Consider the following 20,288-nt stretch of genomic DNA (forward strand, 5'->3'; position numbering starts at 1 on the left):
CAAACTATAGAGGATCACAAACACATGCAAATATAGGATAATCTTATGTGAAAACCAGTATTTTTTTTAAGCAGATAAAATTGTATTCATGTTGTAGGACCCTATTTCTTATAATGAGAAGCTGATTAAAAAAATAGGTGTTTAGGGCCTTAAAGAAATGTGTTCAGTATGGAAAAGCTTTGCATGTTTTCTAGTACCAAGTCAAATGCAGTGCAAATCAGGACCTACAAAAGCAACATGAAGGGATTAAGAGGTTACTTGCTTGCAGATAATTTAAATATTAAGGTTTCTGACAGGAACATGTTATCAAAGACACAAACGGAGACAAATATGTTAACATTAAGTGGTTGTAATTTAACATGCAAGTAAGCAAAAGGATCCTTTCTCCTCATTGCTTAGGAAAATGGCTGGTAATAAATGCAAAGTATATGGAATTTGTCTCTTCCCTTCAGGAACCCTTTGTGCACTGTGCTGTCAGTGGCATTTTTAAATGTCACATGTCCACGAGGCGCAGGATGTAACTTGACAATGTGGTAAGTGCAGGCAGATGCATGTTGTCTTTGCAGCAGCAGATCACTTTGCATTTCCTGGCATTAGCAAATTATTAAGCTTAGGTGGTTGATTTTTTCGGATTATCTTTTGGGCATCTGGAGAGAAAAATAGGTTTAAAGTTGCATGACTTGTGCCTTTTCCCTACCCGCTTTCCAGAGTGACATCATTGTAAAGACTTATGGCTGTTATCTGATAGGCAGGTTTCAAAATAACAGAACAACCTCGTAGCCACAGAAAACATTCCTGACTGTTTTATAAGGGCTTTATTTTTGACAACTGTGTCAAAGTCCACAGTATGAACTCTTGAGTTTGGGCCTGGCTGCGTCTAATCTCTCTGTTTTGTTATCCCCGTGCTGTCATTCAGCATCCATTGTGCGTGTTGTTAAAGACGTGACTGTCCGCTGCATATGACAGTGGAAGTTTCTGTTTGTGCAAGTGAGATTTTATCAGGTGGAACATAGACATAGTGTTGTCCACATAAATACCTTTTAACATTTAAATGAATAATTTAAAAATGAATATTGTATATGCTGATATAGCAAAGCCATATTATCAGAACTAAGTTTAAAATCCTGCCACTTAATTAGCAATTTACAGGTTGCAGTAACTTATGATTCATATACATTTTTGTCACAAATTAAAAAAGACTGCTTTCTGGAAAGCAGAAAATAAATCACCCGGTGGCAAGAAATGATAACCATGTCCTTTGAACTATACATGTGCCTGCTGACGGAGCAGGATCCAATGCAATAAGTCTCCACTAAACTGTCATAAACTGATCTCCAAATAGTTTGTGTCTGAATGAAAAAAATGTCTGAGAGCGCAAGAAATATAAACTTGCTTGGAGAAACATGCTTTATATATATATTTTGATTCATCTTTTTTCATGTATTTGTGGATGTGTTGCTGCTGTTCTGTAGTTACTCTCCTTCTGTGGATAGAAAGGGGCGTTGACTCCAATGTGAGATAAGAGAGAGGAGGAGGAGAGAGAGAGGAGGAGAGAGAGAGAGAGAGAGAGAGAGAGAGAGAGAGAGAGAGAGAGAGAGAGAGAGAGAGAGACGCTGAAGGGACACATTTTCCAGAAGAACAGTTTGTAGTTTGTGTCGCCTACATATTCCTCTGGAGAAGGCATACTGCATAAATCAGATATCTAACCTCACAAGGTAGCCTCACCTTGGAGGAAAACAAAACATTAAGTTTCATTTTTACTGGTTAGCTTTTGACAAGCCTTGTGTGACAGAAATGTCTGATATAGCCATGGATGGATTACAGGCTGGACACAGGCTCAAGGGCCCAAAGTGTCAGCTGAAAAATGTCACTTAACAACCAAGAAGAGATGCAAAATGAACACAATAAACATATAACGAAAAAAGTAACAAAAAGTCCACCAAACTATTACTAAGAGACACAAAACCACAGAGAGGTGTGTAACAACTGTAAGGAGACAGAGAACAACATCAGAAAACACTAGGCTAGAAAACACTGTATTTGTCTTTATATACAATAACATGTAGCATTTGATTATTTATTTTCACTGAAATGAAGACATAACTTCCCCTCCCATTACCATTTATTTTGGGTCTGTTGTTTTTGCGTGGGTGTGCACTTGCATGTGTATATGCTGAGATGGCTCAGAGGAAGTGTTCTGTATGTGTATGAGCAAACAAGTTGACCAATCCTCTTGTTAATGCGTAGGGAAATTACAGTAAATCGGGGTACAGTGTCAAGTCATGTGGAGAGAGTTTTTTTTGGAAGATTTTCAGCATTTGTTTCCTATTTCTCACAATAAAAAACCCTGCTCTGTTTTATTCAAATGTTATTACGTCTAAATTTAAAGTATTGGACCGTTTGGAGGTTGCTTTATTTAATCTACTTGTTTTACAATCTTTTAAGAGCTATTTTGCTCCACTTTGAGTCCTTCACTTTGAGTTTTAACCATCGGTCTACCATCAGTTGTGAATTATTTTCTTTTTTTTTTATAACTTCATGTGCATGTGGCTCTTTGACATGGTATGAAACATGTTGTGGCATTATCTGTTGCTGGTGTAACAGATAGGGTGTGTTACCACTAAGGTGCTAACACACCCTGTTAATTAGTGCTCCCTTTATGGTACAATGGGTTTACACTCAAATGAACAACCAAGAGTACCTGTGAGCAAGAGCTCAAACTGTAATTGTATTTCACTGTGTGAACCGCAAGTATATGAAATATGGGGGAAACAATGGGTAGGGCGGTGGAAATACTTTAGAGTTCCTTGTTTCACTTTTGTGTCATGAGATATAGACACATGTGGACAAGTAATGATGGATAAGATAAATAACGTTGCATTTTCACGAGTATTTATTTAGCTGTAACTACACAACCGTAACTGTCTGATGAGCTGCCCAGTCTTATTTTTCTACTATGGGGTCATTCATCTGCCCTCAAAAAACAAAAGCCTGTAGTCTGCTGCCCTCTAGTGATGGACAGACACAAACTGTTGATGGAGTTACATTATATCTACACTGGTAGGGTTTTGGCTGTAATGATGTGGCTGAAGATAAATGACAGTCAACATTGAAGGCTGATATTACAGCTGATGATATTTTCAAACCATTTCCACTTCATGCCACCAAAAGCAAAAACAATTATTACAGCTATTTCTGAACATACATAGCTTTCAAAGGTCCTGGTCAAGAGAGGAACATCTTTTTCTTATATCAAATGATAAATTATGAACACAAAGAAAAAGATATATGCTCAGCAACAGGGAAAAACTCATACCATGATACAAAAGTATATTTGTGCTGTGGCCCTAATACTCCTGCACCCACGAAGGTACAGAAACAGTGTCACCCAAAACAGTAGACCTGTGTTTCAAAATGTAGGGTAACTTAAAACATTTATGTGAAAATAGATGTTAAATGTCCTGTACAGTGTACATTATTTGGCACATACATATACTGTAAGTTTAAAATTATGTTATGTTAAAATAAAACAAGCATCATCTTGCCTGAGGCCCCCAGCAGGAGCCATCAAAGAATGACCTCAGGTTTGAGCATTGAAAATGTAAATGTACCTAATGAGCTAGCAACTCGCACCCAGATTTGAATGCATACATGAAATTGATGGTGAATTCACTTTGAAACAAGAAAATTTGAGGAACATACCCGTTGGGCGAACTGAAAAAACACTATTTTATCTTTGATATGTCTGTGACTTGTTCAAATTCCTTATGCGCGTGTTATTTGAGTAATGAAGACATTTAATAGTTTATTGTGCAAATTTACGAAGTTAAAAGATCAAAAAGCAACGTTAGCTAGTTTTTCCTCATAGATTTAGATTTCCATTATGTTTATTATTTGAATATCACTTGAGAGTATGCAGAGGCGTTGCTTGCCACCAGGCAAGGCAGGCAACTGCTTGGGGCCCCAGGCTAGTAGGATCCCCTGAGGGCTGGCAAACTTTAAACTACAGCAATGACAAGACTTCTCTTTATTGATCCCTTTGGGATGACTCCTGCAAGGAAATTGAATAAATTGAACAAAAATAAATTAAACAATGTGCATAGTTTGTAATGACAGTAGGACCCCTGACCATAAGGCGGCCCCACCTGCCTCCGCCTACCTCTGTTGCAAGTTTTTTTTTTATTGTTCTTCGTACTTGTATGATTGCATTACAATTGTTTTCATGTTTATATTCATATTTTGAAAATAACTGCTTTTCAAAATATACATATTTTTTAATTTCCATATTTTTTCTGTTGCCCTCAGATTATTTTTAACACAATGGTGATGGACGCTGGTTTGAGGGGCCCCCTGTGAATTTTTGCCCAGTGCTCAAACAGACCCTGGAGTCGCATCTGAATGTCTCATCAGTGAGAAAAACTGTAGCTAACCTTTGTGTACAACTATATTGTTAAATATCGATGACAAAAACGCACAGGTGGTTTAATGCTCGGCAGCAGCTATAACGCGACAGTGAGAATAAAGCCCTGTTGAGGCGGCCTCTGTGCGGCTGTTGCTGGGAGCTCCGGCCAATCAAAGCCGCAGCGCAACCATACAAGTACTTTGGGGGCTGGAGAAGCATGACATCATGCACAGCTCCGACCCTCTCTGCGAACACAACGAGTAAATCATCTTTATCTCACTACTGCAAACAAAAGTCGACGACAGAGCCGTCTGCACTGTGATACTCCGCGGCCCCATCCATAAATTACACCGAGAATCTGGCCCTGGTACTTCTGTGCGTGTGCAGCGGAGTCTGGGGAGGGGCGTCTGTCCGTCCGTCCGTGCGTCCGGGCAATGGCGGATGGGGAGGCCACCGTGTCTGGAGTGGGACAGCGGTGATGGGGGCTTAGCAGAATAACATCCCACTTATGCGTTGATATTTTTCTCTGTTTAGCTTGGTATTCAGCTCTCGCCATGGATCCAGAGAAAACGTTGACATTCTGCCTCGGGCTGAAGGCTGAGGAGGTAATGCACTGCACAGCTTTCCTTTGATACAAACACTGCTGCCAACAGCTGGGCTTCAGTTATTCTGCAGAGCAACATGCTTCTCCCGGTCTGTGTTGTTGTTGTTGTTGTTGTTGTTGTTGTTGTTGACAAACAATGGCCTCAACTTGTCCTGTAAACATCTTTGTTTTTATTTCTTCCATCTTGAGCTGTTTCTTTTCTGACATAATTCTCGAGGACAAAAGGTGCATTTATTGCACCACTGCAGCAAATGTTTTATGTCCAGTAAAGTCAGTCAGGTATGCTTTCTATTTGATTGATTGTGGTCAGTGGAAATGCTGTATGTGTTGCTGTAGATAATGCTAAACATTTTATTATAAGTTAAAGTAACATGGGTCATTTGATGCACAAAAACTGTCCTGACCATAATGGGAATACAGTATTAGACAAATATTTAAAAAGGTCACTAAACTCAAACTCTATATTGAGAGTGCCGTCACAGACATGCAGTTAACTTTCTCTGGGGACATTAAATGAATGTTATAAGATACATATTGTTGATTTCCATAGTAGTTTGTGACTTGTTGGCTTGTGTTGCCGAAACTGCAGTTGGATTTTAACTTGATTCCTTGTTTCAGGCAAAGTAGCTGACAAAATCTGCCGTAATGCACCAAGGATTTAACTCTAATTTATGCCAGTATGATTAATAGAGTTTTAACTGCCAAACCCTGATACCCTAATAAATCTAATGTACAGCTGCTTGTCCAGCAGAAGAACACCATACTGCTGATTCAGGACACTGCCGACTCAACACTGAGGATGATGTTTCCTTGTTTCAAGTCTGTTGTTTTTGTCTGAAAAGATTAAGGCTTATACACAACTGTGTCTATAATACCACAGTTGGCTTGCATCTTTTTGAAACTGCTCATGGAGACATCTATGTTTCAGCCAGTCACTGTGGCATGTAAAATAACACCTTGTGTGGAGAGAAGTTCAAATTTTCTTTAATCGTGGCATAATTATAATCAAGTAGAGTCTTGATGAATTGATAAACTACTTAAGCAAGCAAGAAAAAAGGACTTAAGGGAATTCGTTTTTTTCTTTACCGGTAAATTTGGTTTTAGTCTCAGTGTCAAGTTCATGGCATTTGATTTTTATTTTGGTAAAGAACCTGACCCTTATGTCTGGATATAAAGATGCAGTGCTTGTCTTTATGTATTTACCTTTTCATTAGTCTGGCAATGAAAACAAATGTCTTAAACCCACATGTTGATGACATTAATCCAGAGTCCAAGGATCACATCTTATTTTCATGACAGTTTTATAACGTAACATGTATTCTTGACTACGTTACAGGTTTTCTTTGCATCTTCTCTCACTCCGCTGTTGCCGACTGAAATAGGAGTTCAAATATCTTTGTCTTAAAGGTATTGTTGTCGTGTTGAATTGATTTGGGGGTTTCAGGTGCCAGAGAAAGGCACAAAGTCAGATACACAAACTGGCATGTTCATCACAGGTCATCTAGCATAGGGTTATTGCAGTTTTGTGTGTGTGTTCGTGTGTATGTGTGCGTGCGTGCGTGTGTGTGTGTGTGTGTGTGTGTTCGTGTGTATGTGTGTGTGTGTGTGTGTGTGTGTGTGTGTGTGTGTGTGTGTGTGTGTGTGTGTGTGTGTGTGTGTGTGTTGATGCCATGGAGAACCGTGGTACCTCAGGGGTGGAAATCATTTGCGGTTACTCCATGGCTTCTGGGGAAGTCTGAATGATCACTTCACACACTCTGTGCTGTGTGGTGGGCCTACCACAGGAACTCTGCTTCCTTTTAAACGTCTTATGACTTTCATAACAGTATATAAGGCTACTTATGAACCACCTGAGGTTATATTTGACAGCTGGATATGCTTTTCTTATGGCACAATATTAAGTGGTCTATACATATCGGAAACAAACAGTTTGAAGAATAATTAGTTGCAGCAAAGTTGATGAAAATCAGCAAATCTAAAACCATCTTGAAGCAAACTGTTTATTGTCAGTCGGGATGTGTCACTGATTATCTTTTGGTATCTGTCGTAATGTGTCTGCAACACAGAGCTGGTATTCATGCTCAAAGTGGTACCAAAACATATGTATCAGCACTAGTATCCAAAAATGTACCCAACCATAATAGCACTGCCTGTGAAGTTCATGTGTTCATGGCCACATAACGATGACACCAACTAGATCACTTTTTTGGCAGAACACTCTATCAAAAAAATCTATCAGTTTGTCACTGCCTTTATGTCCTTGGAAAGACATCAACCAAGTGTTGTGTAATATGGTATGCAATATTGATAAACCTGTGGATCCATCAGATTTTTGAATAAGTTTCATATGACACACTAGTAAACATGAGTGTCTCTAGGATGTCTAGCACCTACTGTTGTTATTTGTACAGCCTCATGGCAGTGTTTAGAGTTAGCTGATTGTTGCATTTTTGCCATGTTCCTATTTTGTACTTTGTAAATAGAAAGTAGGTATCATTCTGAACCTGTTAATAGCTGTGTGTGCACTGGCAGGTATGCAGTGGTGTAGTGGTAGTTGATGGGGTGGGGGTACTGCTAGGTATGTAACCATGAAGGGAGTAGGTAAAGCTACATTTTTTGTCATGCAAAAAAAAAATATATATATATGTCCAGCACAACTATTGACAATTATTCTGGATAAAAAAAGATACTATACTCCTATATAGTCCAATGTCTTTTTGGCTGATAGGTGGGTATACTGTAAACTGCCAGATTAAGAGGTGGGTATACTCCGTATACCTGTGTATACCCTCCATCACACCACTGCATGTATGCATTTACACACGCTTTAGCCAACATTGTTCCTTATGCTGACTACATAACCAGCAGCCAGCTGTTAACAAAAGAGATCTCATTTACATTGCTGCAACCCCCAGTGTCTCCACATTGTTTTTGACATTGGCCCCACAACCAGCAGCACACATACACAGGCATTTTTTCCTTTTACTCACAGTGGACCTGAATGACATTTACAGAGGCGGGAGTGACACACAGAATTTTTTACATCTGCACCGTAACAGAATTGCAGTTGGGTAGCGCACATATATTTATTTCCACTGGACTGAAATAATTTTATGGTCATTCAGTCATGATGCCTACATGCTCGCACCCATCCTTATAGGTAGGTCAGCCTGTGGGATTGTTGCAGGTTTTATTGACTGCTGAGATGCTACACTTGTCAAAAATAACCCCCAAATGATTTTCTTTTAAAATGACCAGATGTGTGTGTGACTGCTCTATTGTTTGAATGCTTTGTCGATCAACAGGACATTAATAACATTTAATAACTGAATTATAAATTATTTCATGTAAGAAACAAAAAAATGCCAAACATTTGCAGATTCCAGCTTCTCAATGATTTTCCTCGCTTTTAAATAATTTTCTAAAATTAATACCTTTTAGGTGTTAATGATTATTTGCATTATCGATCTGTCCAAGGCAATGTCTTTAAATATCTTGTTTTGTCGGTCCGAAACCCAAGTTGTGTCAGTTTAAGATGATATAAAACAGTGAAAAGCAGGACATCTCCATATTTGAGAGGCAGAAAACATCATTTTCTATAAAACAAATCCAATGAAAAACTAGATGAACAATTAATGGATTATCAAAATAGTTGCTGATTATTTTTATGTCGATCAACTAATAGATAAGTCAGCCAATCATTCAGCCCCAGCTCTAGACATTTTGGGAATGGGAATGCATGTTGGGCTCTATTTTCTAACATTTTATAGACTAAACCGTTAATCGTTAATTTAATTCATCACAGTTCTAAAAGGCGTACCTTTTGCCTGCATGTGTGCATTGCTAAAGGTAAAAAAAACAAGGAAAGAGAAAGTGAGAGTGTCTGGGAATTGGTGCCTTCTGACAGGTATCTCAAACCACAGAGCAGAAATAGGTTTTGTTAAAAAGCCATTGACCTTCCCAGCTCCTTGAAGAGCCAGGAGGCTAGGGTAACCAGCGTCCCCAGACTGAAAACTGCCTTTAGTTGCTTTTTTGTCATGCTTGATTAATAGAATGACTGCACAGTATTGTTAGTTTCTTGTGAAGCATGTGCCCTTTTCAGTTTTAACATATAGTGGTGATCATTTATTTATTCTTTCCATTTACATCCTATCATTTCTCTCTCTACTCTTCCATTTTTTTCATTGTACCCCTTTGTCTATTACCAGATGACCATGTCTCTGCATGGGCTGGATAGGACTGAAGCTGCTACGGTAGGGAGCTCGACCTTCAACCACAACTACACATTTCATACCACTGGATAATATAAAACATTGTCCACACGAGTAAATAAAAAACCTCCAAGCGTAACCACGGTGGTTGCTATGGCAATGCATAATTATTTGTTAGCACTTCTCAGTCTCATGTGTGGTAACTATGTACATAACAGACTTGGAAACCTCTTCTTGCTGCATTATTATTGTGGTTAATGGGTTTTGCTGAAGTGTCTGAGCTCATCTAGACTCTTCTCTCCAAACATTGAAATTTGCCATCTTTTTATGATGTGTCAAACATTTAATATTTAATGTCTGGGTTTAGTTCTTGCTTGTCTCCTTCACACCGACTTGCTACTAATTATGATGTAGCTGTAAAATTCACACAAGTTCTTTCATTTCTCATTTTAGGTTGCTGTTTCTCAGAAGGAGGCGGAAATGCGCACAGTTAATAAGGTGTGAGATTTTTTTTTTTTTAGATGGTTTAGATTTTGTAGTTGCCAACAAACATACTGTCATCTCACAAAATAATATTAAAGCTGCACTAATCAATATGTTTATACCAATTAGGGATTAAATGTGTGAAGTGGAATGTGAAAGGGGTCACTTGTAGCCAAGAATGCAGGATTATCACCCACCATAAAGCGTGTAGCATCTTTCAGCTCACTGTTTTGGTTATATGGCCCACACCTTCACTTTTTTGGTAGTCTCAGGACAATATCAACCCCTGCTAATAGCTGCCGCCAACTTTATTCATTAAAAAGCTCTGATAAAGCCACTATACACTGCCTACACAGCACCAAACAGCTGACAGACAAAGTTAGTGACACAATGTTGAACGTAGTGGAGCAGCCAAAGAGCCAGATCGTTCCCTCAGGAGTTGGTGGAGGCCAAAACAGAGCTACAATACAGTAGTAGTGAATGTTGGAGTTACATTTATCAGGTGATCAGAGACATGGCTCCAAACAAATGCTAATGCCCCAACATGTTCGTCACAGTATAGTGATAAACAACGTTGGGAAATAATTAAGTAAATTTACTCAAGTACATTTTTGACATACATGTATGTTACTTGAGTTTTTCTATTTTGTATGTATCTGACATTTATAGTTACTTTTTTAAATCAAAAATCTTAATACTTCTTCCATCACTGGGGATAATATGTCAATGTTGTATTCACGGCTTGGTGTGCAAACAAACCCAGCAAAGCAAGGTTTAAGACCCACCCCCCGCTAGCTTTTTTGGAGCTTTCAACCGCCTCTCATGGTCTTCATCAGCAGATGGAGTTTGCTCAGTTGTCATGGAGATGGCACCATTAAGTCTGGAAATACGATCATGTGCTAACAGATGGTCGTATAAAGGAGGATATTGTAACACTGGTCTCTCTTCAAAGATTGGTGCCAATGGCCTCCTGTTCTGTTCTGACATTATCTTCTGGTTAAAAGCTCTGAAAAAAAAACGAATAAGTGAACTGTAGGTCGAGAGTATTTTGTCAAAGTACTTGTGTTAGGATTGAGAAGGAATTCTCATGCTCACCATCCACCATACCAAGCGCTACAATTGTATCTCTGCAGTACCATTGTTTTTACTGTGGTGATATGTTATGCCGTGTATTGTCCACTAGGTGGTGAAGCATCAAGGAGGTTCTGGTAGCCAGCCTGTTGTCAGTCCCAAGTACTGTCCAGGGGTTAACAACAATCCCGGTTACCTGTGTGAAACAGGGCACTGCTGCGGAGAGACAGGCTGCTGCACCTACTATTATGAACTCTGGTGTGAGTCAACTGACTGTCTTCTTTCCCATTGTGTTACTGTAGACAAGGTCCTGAGCACTTTGTCACATTTATTATATAGTCCTGCCATGGGGCATCCAGTGAAACGCGCGGACACAAAATTCTGATTTTACTTAAATTACATTTTAGGAACAGATTATAAAAGTACAGTGGCTTGCGTTGGGATCGGATATCTGCTGTATGGACTCAATATGACCTACCAGCATCCAACACAAGCTACTGTCTTCATTTTCAAAGTAATTCAGAGACTCACTCTTAGTCAACTCAGTCATAAAATATTCAGTCATATAAAATCTCACTTGCAGAGATCACTTTTTGATGATATAGTGGCCTTACAGAGCATATTGCAAATGTATATGTTTGACATTAAGAATATTGTATTATAACACTTAAGTATAGTTCATGGATAAGACTTTTTGGAGCTTTTCCCTTCCCCCTGCACATTACCGTCCTTTCATTGTTATTATTATGTAATTTGTTTGATTGAAACAAAATTTAATTAAACTAAAATACTGCTATTATCAAAAATTTTGAATGAACTCTAGGAGGCAAGGCTATCTGATTAAATCTGATTGTTAGATCGTAAAAAATACTTGGGATTGACATCTTAAACTGTTTTTATTGGTTGAATCACAGGATCATATAACACTGAACTTTTACAGATGAAGTTAAGGGTTAGATAATTGGTTACGTTGACATCAAAAGATTTTAGGGTTCATGTTGAGTTCATTTCCCGTTCTCTGCAGGGTTCTGGCTGCTGTGGACGATGCTGATTCTCTTCAGCTGTTTCTGTGCTTACCGCCACCGTCGGGCCAAGCTTAGGATCCAACAGCAGCAGAGACAGAGGGAGATCAATCTGATCGCCTATAATGGAGCCTGCAACTACCCTTCCTCAATGCTTGACCTCAGTAGGTTTAATTATATTGACGTATTTTTCCTAATGTCAGAACTAACTTCAGAGTCTGTGAATGGTTCAAACCATGCTTGTGTCTTAAATACAGTTGCAAACAGTTTAATGGCTTCAAATCAATTTCCAGAACTTCAAAATGTTCTGGTTTCCTCAGTGTATTGCTTCCTGAATAAATAGAGAATTGAAACACAACTACATTCAGATAAATTCACAATCTTGTTGTTTTATTTGAATCCATTATTATTCCTGACATCCGATTAAAAAGTACTAAATAACACAAATGTTTACCCCTAAATAATAATAAACATGTATTAAATAGAATATCAATCAGAAACCATTAACTAAACAAAAAATGTCTTGATTCATTTAACATCCATGTTGCAAAGAAAAGTTAAGAATATTTTTCATTTCAGATGAAACACTGATCCTGTTTTTTTTAAATATCTTTTTTTTCTCTTTGCTTATTGTCAAGTAAAAAGTATAAAAACTTGAATAAAACACTCTCGGCTCCACACACATTGGTTTCTACTGAGCATCTGCATTCCATTTTAAGGATGGGTCACAAATATACAGTTTGATGGTCAAAAAAGGCAAAGTCATTTCATAAAAACAGCTGAGCATTGTAATTTTTAGTGGTTCGCGAGAGTTGAGCTGCGCCTTAAAAAAACCTGACATTTTCTTTGTTTCTTGTCTTCTTCGGTGCAGTAGTCAGGGGAAAGGTACCGTGCAACAGGGGAGGATTGACACAGGGAACAAAAAAAAAAATAGATTCAGACTGGATTTTAAATGCTTGTATTCGATCCATTACAGGGCTGTACAGACAGTGAAAAAATTGTAGAAGTGGAAACGTTTCAGTCTATATTGGACTTTCTTCAGTGCATGATGAGTCACCCTATATGAGAGTTACTCTACAGGTGCACCTAGTCAATCGACCTGGGCCTGACTGAATACACAACATGCCAGAACAATACAAGTCCATAGCATCAGTCACATTCTTATACACATACTGATACACATACACACACATGCACACACACACACACACACACACACACACACACACACACACATACATATATATATATATATATATATATATATATATATATATATATTATAGCTTATGTAAACTGGAGATGGGGCCCACTGGTACAAAACAACAAGAAACATGTTCTATGCATGTATGCAAAGGCAAGATTAATTTCAGGTGTCACTACGTTCTGGAAAGTGTTACAAGCAAATTGTAACGCAACATGGGCAAGGTGGTGTCAGTGTTGCCACTAGGGCTACCATAACATCTGTTTATATTCACATAACCATGGCTGACCAGTTTGACGAAGCTCTAGTATATTTGAGACCCACATCCCATCGTCTATGGGGTTTTTCTTTCCTTCTGTGCAGAAAGTACATAACTGCTGAGGTAAGGGAAAAGCTTGGATTATCTTTCTTTAGCTAAATTAATTCAGACAAACAGTAAATAGTGCATTTACTGGGGACTATGTTATACTGGGGACTAATACAAACTTGGTGGACTAGTTAGTGGGTGTATGTTGGATTGATTCAAAATAAACTACAGTGCCCATGTTAATGAGGAAGCATGTGAGATGTGATTTAATTACCGCAAGAAAAAAATACTGAATACTGTATCTCCATGCCTTTAACAAGTCATGTTGCCGACTACACATTGAAGCTGATATGATAGCTGATATTTTTTTTGTCACAGGTTTTCTGGCTTCCTTCAAGTTGCCCTCCTACGAGGAGGTGGCGGCGCAACCCAGCACCCCTCCTCCGCCTTACAGCTCCGTCTTTGCCCTGCAGGGAGGTGCCATGGGGGGTTCTAGCTTCTCTTACCCCCATCATCACCACCATCGTCACCCCTGCCCTCCCTATCTGGGCCCCGGTCCCAGTGGCCTGACTTCCTCCCAGAGCTCTGACAACTACACCAGCTGCTCCTGCGAGTCGTGCTCCCTCACTTCCCCGTCCAGCACTTCCTTCTCTGTCCAGGTCACGGACGAGACATATGACAGTAGCCACATCTCCACACCCAGTGAAGCATGGGGCGACTGTGCTGTCACGCCAAGGGTTGGGTCCAACTTCACTCCGACTTCTTCACCGTCTCCTCCATCACAAGTACCACCTGATGTCATACCTGCGGCCACTCCAGATGTCATACCCGTACAAAGACAGTCCTCAAATGGCAGTGAAAGAGTTTCACCCTCAGCTCCACCACTCTCTCTTCCTTTTCACTCTTGTCCCTCACACCCTTCTCGCCTCCCACTTTCTCCCCTCATCCTGTTTTCTGCACTCCCTTCTGGTCAAGTCCACCCTCTTGTCCTCTCAGACCCACTTGGAGCTGTGAGCATTCAGAGAGAGAAAGAAGAAGAGGCCCAGCCTTGTGGTCGTACCCCGAGGCCTGCTCTGTCTCCTCCTAAACAGGCCTTCTTCTCCTCACACGTGGCTGTTTTCACACATTGCAACACTAAAGAGGAGCAAAAGCAAGAAAAGGAGGAGGAGGAGGAGGAAGAAGAAGATGAGGAGGATCATTTTCGGCATCGACGGCTAACAGGTGACTCAGGCATCGAGGTATGTCGCTGCCAAGTGAAGAGAGAGGAACAAGAGGAAGAGGAACTGCAGAAGGGGCATTTTGGGAAAGGAAGGAAAGAGGCTGTGAAGGAAGAGGAGAAGGCAGACGTGCTGCATGACAGCGTGGACTGTTCCCTCAGAGTGTCATCCAGTATCATCCGGAAGACAGGCGAGGCCATCGTGATTGTGGAGTCCTCGTAAGCTGACAGCCTGTTTAATGTAGTCAGAAGAGTTGGAAAAGTGAGATGTTTATGCTCGATAGCATCTACATAGATCAAGACGAGTAGGTGAAAAGCTGAATCACTGAAGAAAAGTCTTGCAGGTCTTACTTTAATGGTTGGGGACCAGATGAGTAATGGATCTTATTGTTCTCTCCATATTCAAATGAGAAACCCGAAGAGAAGCCGACACCTGAAAGTCCTATCTTGTAGTTAATTTATTTATAGTTTTTGGAGGCATTTCTTTTCCTCTAAAGTGATGAAAATGCTAATGATTGCTCTATCTCTGTCTCCATGTTCCCACGTTAACCAAATCCATTTTTGCCAGTGGCTCGGTGTCAACATCCCTCTGTCCTTCTCCCGTTTACTTTTCATCTCTTTTCTCTGCATGAAGAAGCCTTGCTAAAATAGCATTATAGTTCCTGGATGCAAAATCCCTAATGGTCAGTGGTTCCTAACCCCACGAGGGGTCAAAAGATGAATCAAAAGGGGTTGTGATGATTAACAATATAAGTGAGAAGAAGCATCAATGAACACAAACCTAATGCTAACGCTTCTATTATATTTGCTTATTTATGTGAAATATTGGATTAGTTATACTTCTCTCTGCATTTAAAAATTATTCAAATTAAACAATCTGAGAAGCGAAAATCGACCATGGACTACAGTCCATAATTTTAAACTTTGATACAATACTAGTGTTAAAAAGCAATACTCAGTACTTCTTTCGATACCATGGCAAATTGAAAAAAGTCCTAGGCACACAAGAGAGGATTGTTTTTTTCTCACACTGGTACACAAAAAGTCACTGAACACATACCAACACACAGTTGAATTTATTCCCTATTGTTTCATCAGCCTTGGGTTGAAAATCTGATTGTAGATCTGCGTTCTTTAAAGCGTCAGTACTTTCAGCGCAGTCATTGTGTCGTATCAAAACACGTTGAATTGAAACGTATCGATACTTTTGACAATCTTAATCTTTAATGGTCCCGCTTACACTGTTTTAACATATGCAATGTGTTATGGGGTTACAAAAAAATGTTTTCCTTTTGGAAAAATTACCACGACAAAAAAGGTTGGGAACCACTGCCTGATAAACCATAATACTCAAATCATCCCTGCAGAAATGAACAGGAGTGTTTCTCATTAACTGACATATTTTTTTAATTGAAAACGATTAAATTCTAGGAGTATATGAAGTAAAGTTTGTTTCAATTCATTTTCGCAAGTGCAGCTCTAACTAATTGTGACTGAATCATTTTATGTAACCTTGCTTTACTGAAGCCTATCTTTTGAAGAGATTCACAACCATTGAACTTGTGGTTCGAGGTCACATGACTAATTTGTGACCTTTTTGGTTGGAGGGGGAATTTTTGCTTTCACCAGCCTGCTTCCCTGTTTTAGAGGAAATACGAGGGAAGCTATTATGATTCAAGAATTGTGTGTTTTATACATTGTGTCTTATGTTGCTCCCTAAAGGGGTGCAAACATTAATTATAATGTGTGGGTGGCAAAGCTTTACAATGGTATTATGATTATTCATTGTTGTTTCAGACTGTTACATGATTATAATGTACAATGAACTGTTTGCATTGGATTTAATGTGTTTGAAACGGTTCCTGGTTGGTCGTTGCCATTTTTGCAAGGCAATGTAAATCTGATTCCTCTGTGGACGGACTGTTGAGTTTTACAAGGCAGAAACTTTAAGCCTAATCTCATCACTGATAATGAATGTAAAAGGTTATTATGTATGCATCGAAAAAGAAAAAAAATTGTTTAGGGAGAATTTTTATATAGCATGGCGCTTGACTGAAAACCTCTGGAAAAGTGTACAAAACTGCAGAAAGGCAATACCATCTGCCAAGTGTGGGCTTTGAGAAGAAACTTTGAAATGAAGTACTCATATTGTAATGTCTGTCCGAGTCAACGAATGCTCTTGAGATATCAAAGGTGAAAATGTATGAGGTGAAGGTTTAAAGTCAGAGTAAAGCCTCTCTTGTTATTGCGTTGGCTAAATGCTGTCACTTCTAGGAGTCGGACTGCTTTTCTCTAAATGTATCCTCGTCGATCCCGTTTTTGTATGTGAAATCATTTATCAGTTGATGTCCAGTTGTATAGTGTGTGTCTGCAGAGAAAAGTCTCTGCCTCAGTGTGAGGTTGATACACGTTGATACAAGTTCCTATACAACAAAACTGCATTCCCAATTACGATTGGAGGGAAAACTTTTTTTTTTAAGGTTTTTTGTGTGGCAATTTTGCCCTTATTTGTCGTGACGGTTTGTTGGGAGACTGAGGGAATGACCTGAGGCAAAGAGCCATGAGTTGGAGCCAAAACCAGGCTGCTACAGAAAGGACTCAGCCCGTGTATATGGCCTTTGCATGCCCTACCAGTTGAGCTTGCCGTGGATGAATGGGTCAAACAAACAGGACTTTCACCCAAGAGACAGCTGTTTTGTTTCCCCTGTGAAACAAAAAAACTACTAAACTTATGTCATGTATGTAACATAATTAATTGACTTACGGAACTTAAACTACGTAAATCACACCATTATCTTTTTCTAAACCAGTCGTGGTTCTTTTTCCAAACAGCGACCGTTTTACGTGAGCCAGTCAGAAAGGTTCTTCCTGTCAGAAAGTCCCAACAGCCTGGTAAATATGTTTCCAGAACATAAATGAGAATGCAGTTTCATTGTATTGAAAATGTTTTATTGAGCAGAGTTACATTTTGTCAAGTTAGTCGATCCGAGTCTTAGCAGTGGGAATAACACACGGGCACTCTTGTAATTCACTCTCAGCACAAAATGTACTGAAGCAGAGAGCAAGAGTTAGAAAGAGAGAATGTCTCCAATCACATTTTTGTACCTGGTTGTCTCGCTGGCCACAACGTTGTGTCCTCGGCAAAACCAACTTACGGTAATTGTGTAACGCCTGAAGGCAAAGCTTTCAACTCCTTTATAGTTGTGTGGACAGAAAACATTGCCGCGGTTCAGCTCAATAATACCTTTTATTGGGTTGGGTTTATTATGAAGGTCATTTCAACATCCTCTGATCATCTCTGTTCAAAGCTCTTTTGCAGTGATGTGTCTCAGAGGTGACCCGTGTTCCGACGGAGACCGTTCCCCCTCTGAACATATCAAGATAAAAGCCTTCTGGCTACTGTACATTTTTTGGCTGAAGATTGGACAGATTTTATTTTCTCATTAGTTCTAGCTAATGTATGTGTGTCAAAGTATATGGTGCCTAGATGAAAATAGACCTTCTGTTAGGCATTCCATAGTTTACTGCTGCTATGCGGGTGTGTGTGTTTTCTGTAAATTGTGTATAGTAGTACATTTTCAGACATTTTCTAGCAGTGCTTAGCAGTCTCTTTATAAAATATACACAGTACGCAGTACATGTGAGACTTGCAAAAATAGTATTTAGCAATAGTATTCACACTCTTTCCTTACTCTAGTTAATGCTGGTTGATAGGAAATTAATTGTTGTGAAAAAGACATTTACCTCTTTATAACTGATCCGTGAGCTGTGCTGGGCCAAGGCCCGTGATTGTACATAACACTGCATTTTAAATGCCTTTGGCTTAAGGTTTCTCCCAAGTGCAAACTCAGATTATCTGGTTTTACCTTAGCCTCAGTTTGTGCTTTTCATGTGTTTTAATTAAATTTAAGTCACAGAGCTAAGTGTCCGTGTTTCTGAAAGATATCTGTTCTGAAGGTATTTCCAGATTCCTTTGGACTCCTCTGTCTATTTGGGGGAAAAAAGCAAAAAGCAAAATCTAAATCTAAGACATAAAACAATGCAGGTTAAGATATACAGTTAAAGTACATAATAATAAAACTGATGTAAAATATTTATGAATGTCATTGTAGACATGAAAGTCCAAAAAAAGAATTAAATCAACTACTGAAATGTATTTTTAGACTTTTTGTAGTTTTGTTTGGAAATGTATATGCAGCATTATGGGTCGTCTTTATGAATTTGTAGTATATTGTTATATATTAATAGTATATCTTATAGTTTATTATAAGTTGGACATAAAAAAGAAAAAACATTTATCCATATATTTTTCTTGTGTCATACTAAACAAAAGGAAATATCATACATAAGAAATAAAGTCAAGACTTGGGAAGAGATCAAATAGTGCAGCAGCATTACAGTGGCTATAGTTTTTTCCAGATGGATAAGGTTTTGTTATTTTACAAAGCTGTTTTGCTCTGTGACTCGCAAGTAATCATAACACAAAAGAGGCACAAACTGTTTTATCCCAGCTCTGATTTTACAGTGAAGCCAAACTGATCTGAGTTCAGTGTATATAGAAGTACAGTAGATTGATTTATTTTACCTTGTCAGCAGCTAGTATGTACAGACAAAACGCCCAAACTCTACCCTCATTGCCACTGAAGGCCAAGGCCTGATAGAAGACTGTTACCTCGCTGAGTTTTGACTGCAAAGGACTGTTTACTTCTCCTCAAGATAGTAGTTGCTCTATATTTGTACTGACTTTAATTTTGTAATGACGAGAATTGAAGAATCGAGAAAAAAACACAACAACAACAAAGATCCCACGTTGAACTGGTTTGCCAGGAAAAGTACAAAAACATTTAACCCTGTTGATTCAGGATTACTCAAGACTGTTTGTGACCGGGGAAATAAAGTATTCTCCTTTTACTCCTGCAGCTATGAGACAGCAGGATTTCTAGAAGTATATATATATATGTGATTGTATGTGGAGTAGTTCAGATTAATATTGCTACAAATTGTGTTCTTTGAGGGTATCCTTGTGCAATTCTACCTGCAGCTCTTCTATGTGTTGTACGCATGTGTGAGAGAGTTACCGTCAACTGTGCTGTTGTGGTGTTAAATCATTGTTGCTTATTATGAGGCCAAAGTTGATTGTTGTTGTTAACATGATATTTGTCAATATAAATATCCAAACATTTTTATGTCATCAGAAATATCAAGTTGGTTTTGTATCTTGGTGTATAGCATAGAGATTTCTGATGCGTGCTCTGATGTAAAATCCAAACGATGAGATGCTCTCACATTTTTAGATATATATTTGTTTGGTTGCACATATCCTGGTGCTTTCTTTCCCCAGAAGGTGGGGTTGTGTTGAGGTTTCTTTTTTTTCTTTTTTTAAATTGATGCTCATTGGGATTCCACCTTGTTGGATACGGACATCTGCGCTACTTTATTTAAAAAAAAAACTGTGGATTTTGTGTCAAAATAAATGCTAACAAGTGCTACCAAATACATGTCTGTACTTTTGTTAATATTAGACACATCTATGGTTTTAGTTGCCTGAGGTACAAGCAATGCTCTGCTATGAAATACAACAAATGCACTAACTTATTTCAGCAGGCAGTGAGCTAAAAACACCCACTCACGAGTCGATGTCACTGTGACTCAGGATGAATCATTAGGCTCTAAAAGCTTCGTTTTTTTCAGGAGTAAAGCACCAGAAAAATTTGTCTGAAATGAGTGATGGTGTGTAGCTGACAGCCCTATGTATCAGCAATGATAAT

At 38.9% G+C, this 20,288-nt stretch overlaps 1 protein-coding gene across 1 annotated transcript; it reads left to right on the forward strand.

The window, feature by feature from the left end:
• Positions 1-4,956: 4,956 nt before the first annotated feature.
• On the forward strand, positions 4,957-15,912 carry LOC310963913 (uncharacterized protein; the record flags this gene model as incomplete). The annotated part of the gene is made up of 4 exons (XM_083936870.1): positions 4,957-5,007; positions 10,884-11,031; positions 11,796-11,957; positions 13,683-15,912. The coding sequence occupies 4 exons, from the start codon at positions 4,957-4,959 to the stop codon at positions 14,741-14,743; spliced, it is 1,422 nt and encodes a 473-aa protein (XP_083792996.1). The 3' UTR covers positions 14,744-15,912.
• Between the last annotated feature and the right edge of the window lie 4,376 nt (positions 15,913-20,288).

The sequence above is a fragment of the Echiichthys vipera genome (genome assembly GCF_963691815.1).
Source record: "Echiichthys vipera genome assembly, chromosome: 2".
NCBI lineage: Eukaryota > Metazoa > Chordata > Actinopteri > Perciformes > Trachinidae > Echiichthys > Echiichthys vipera.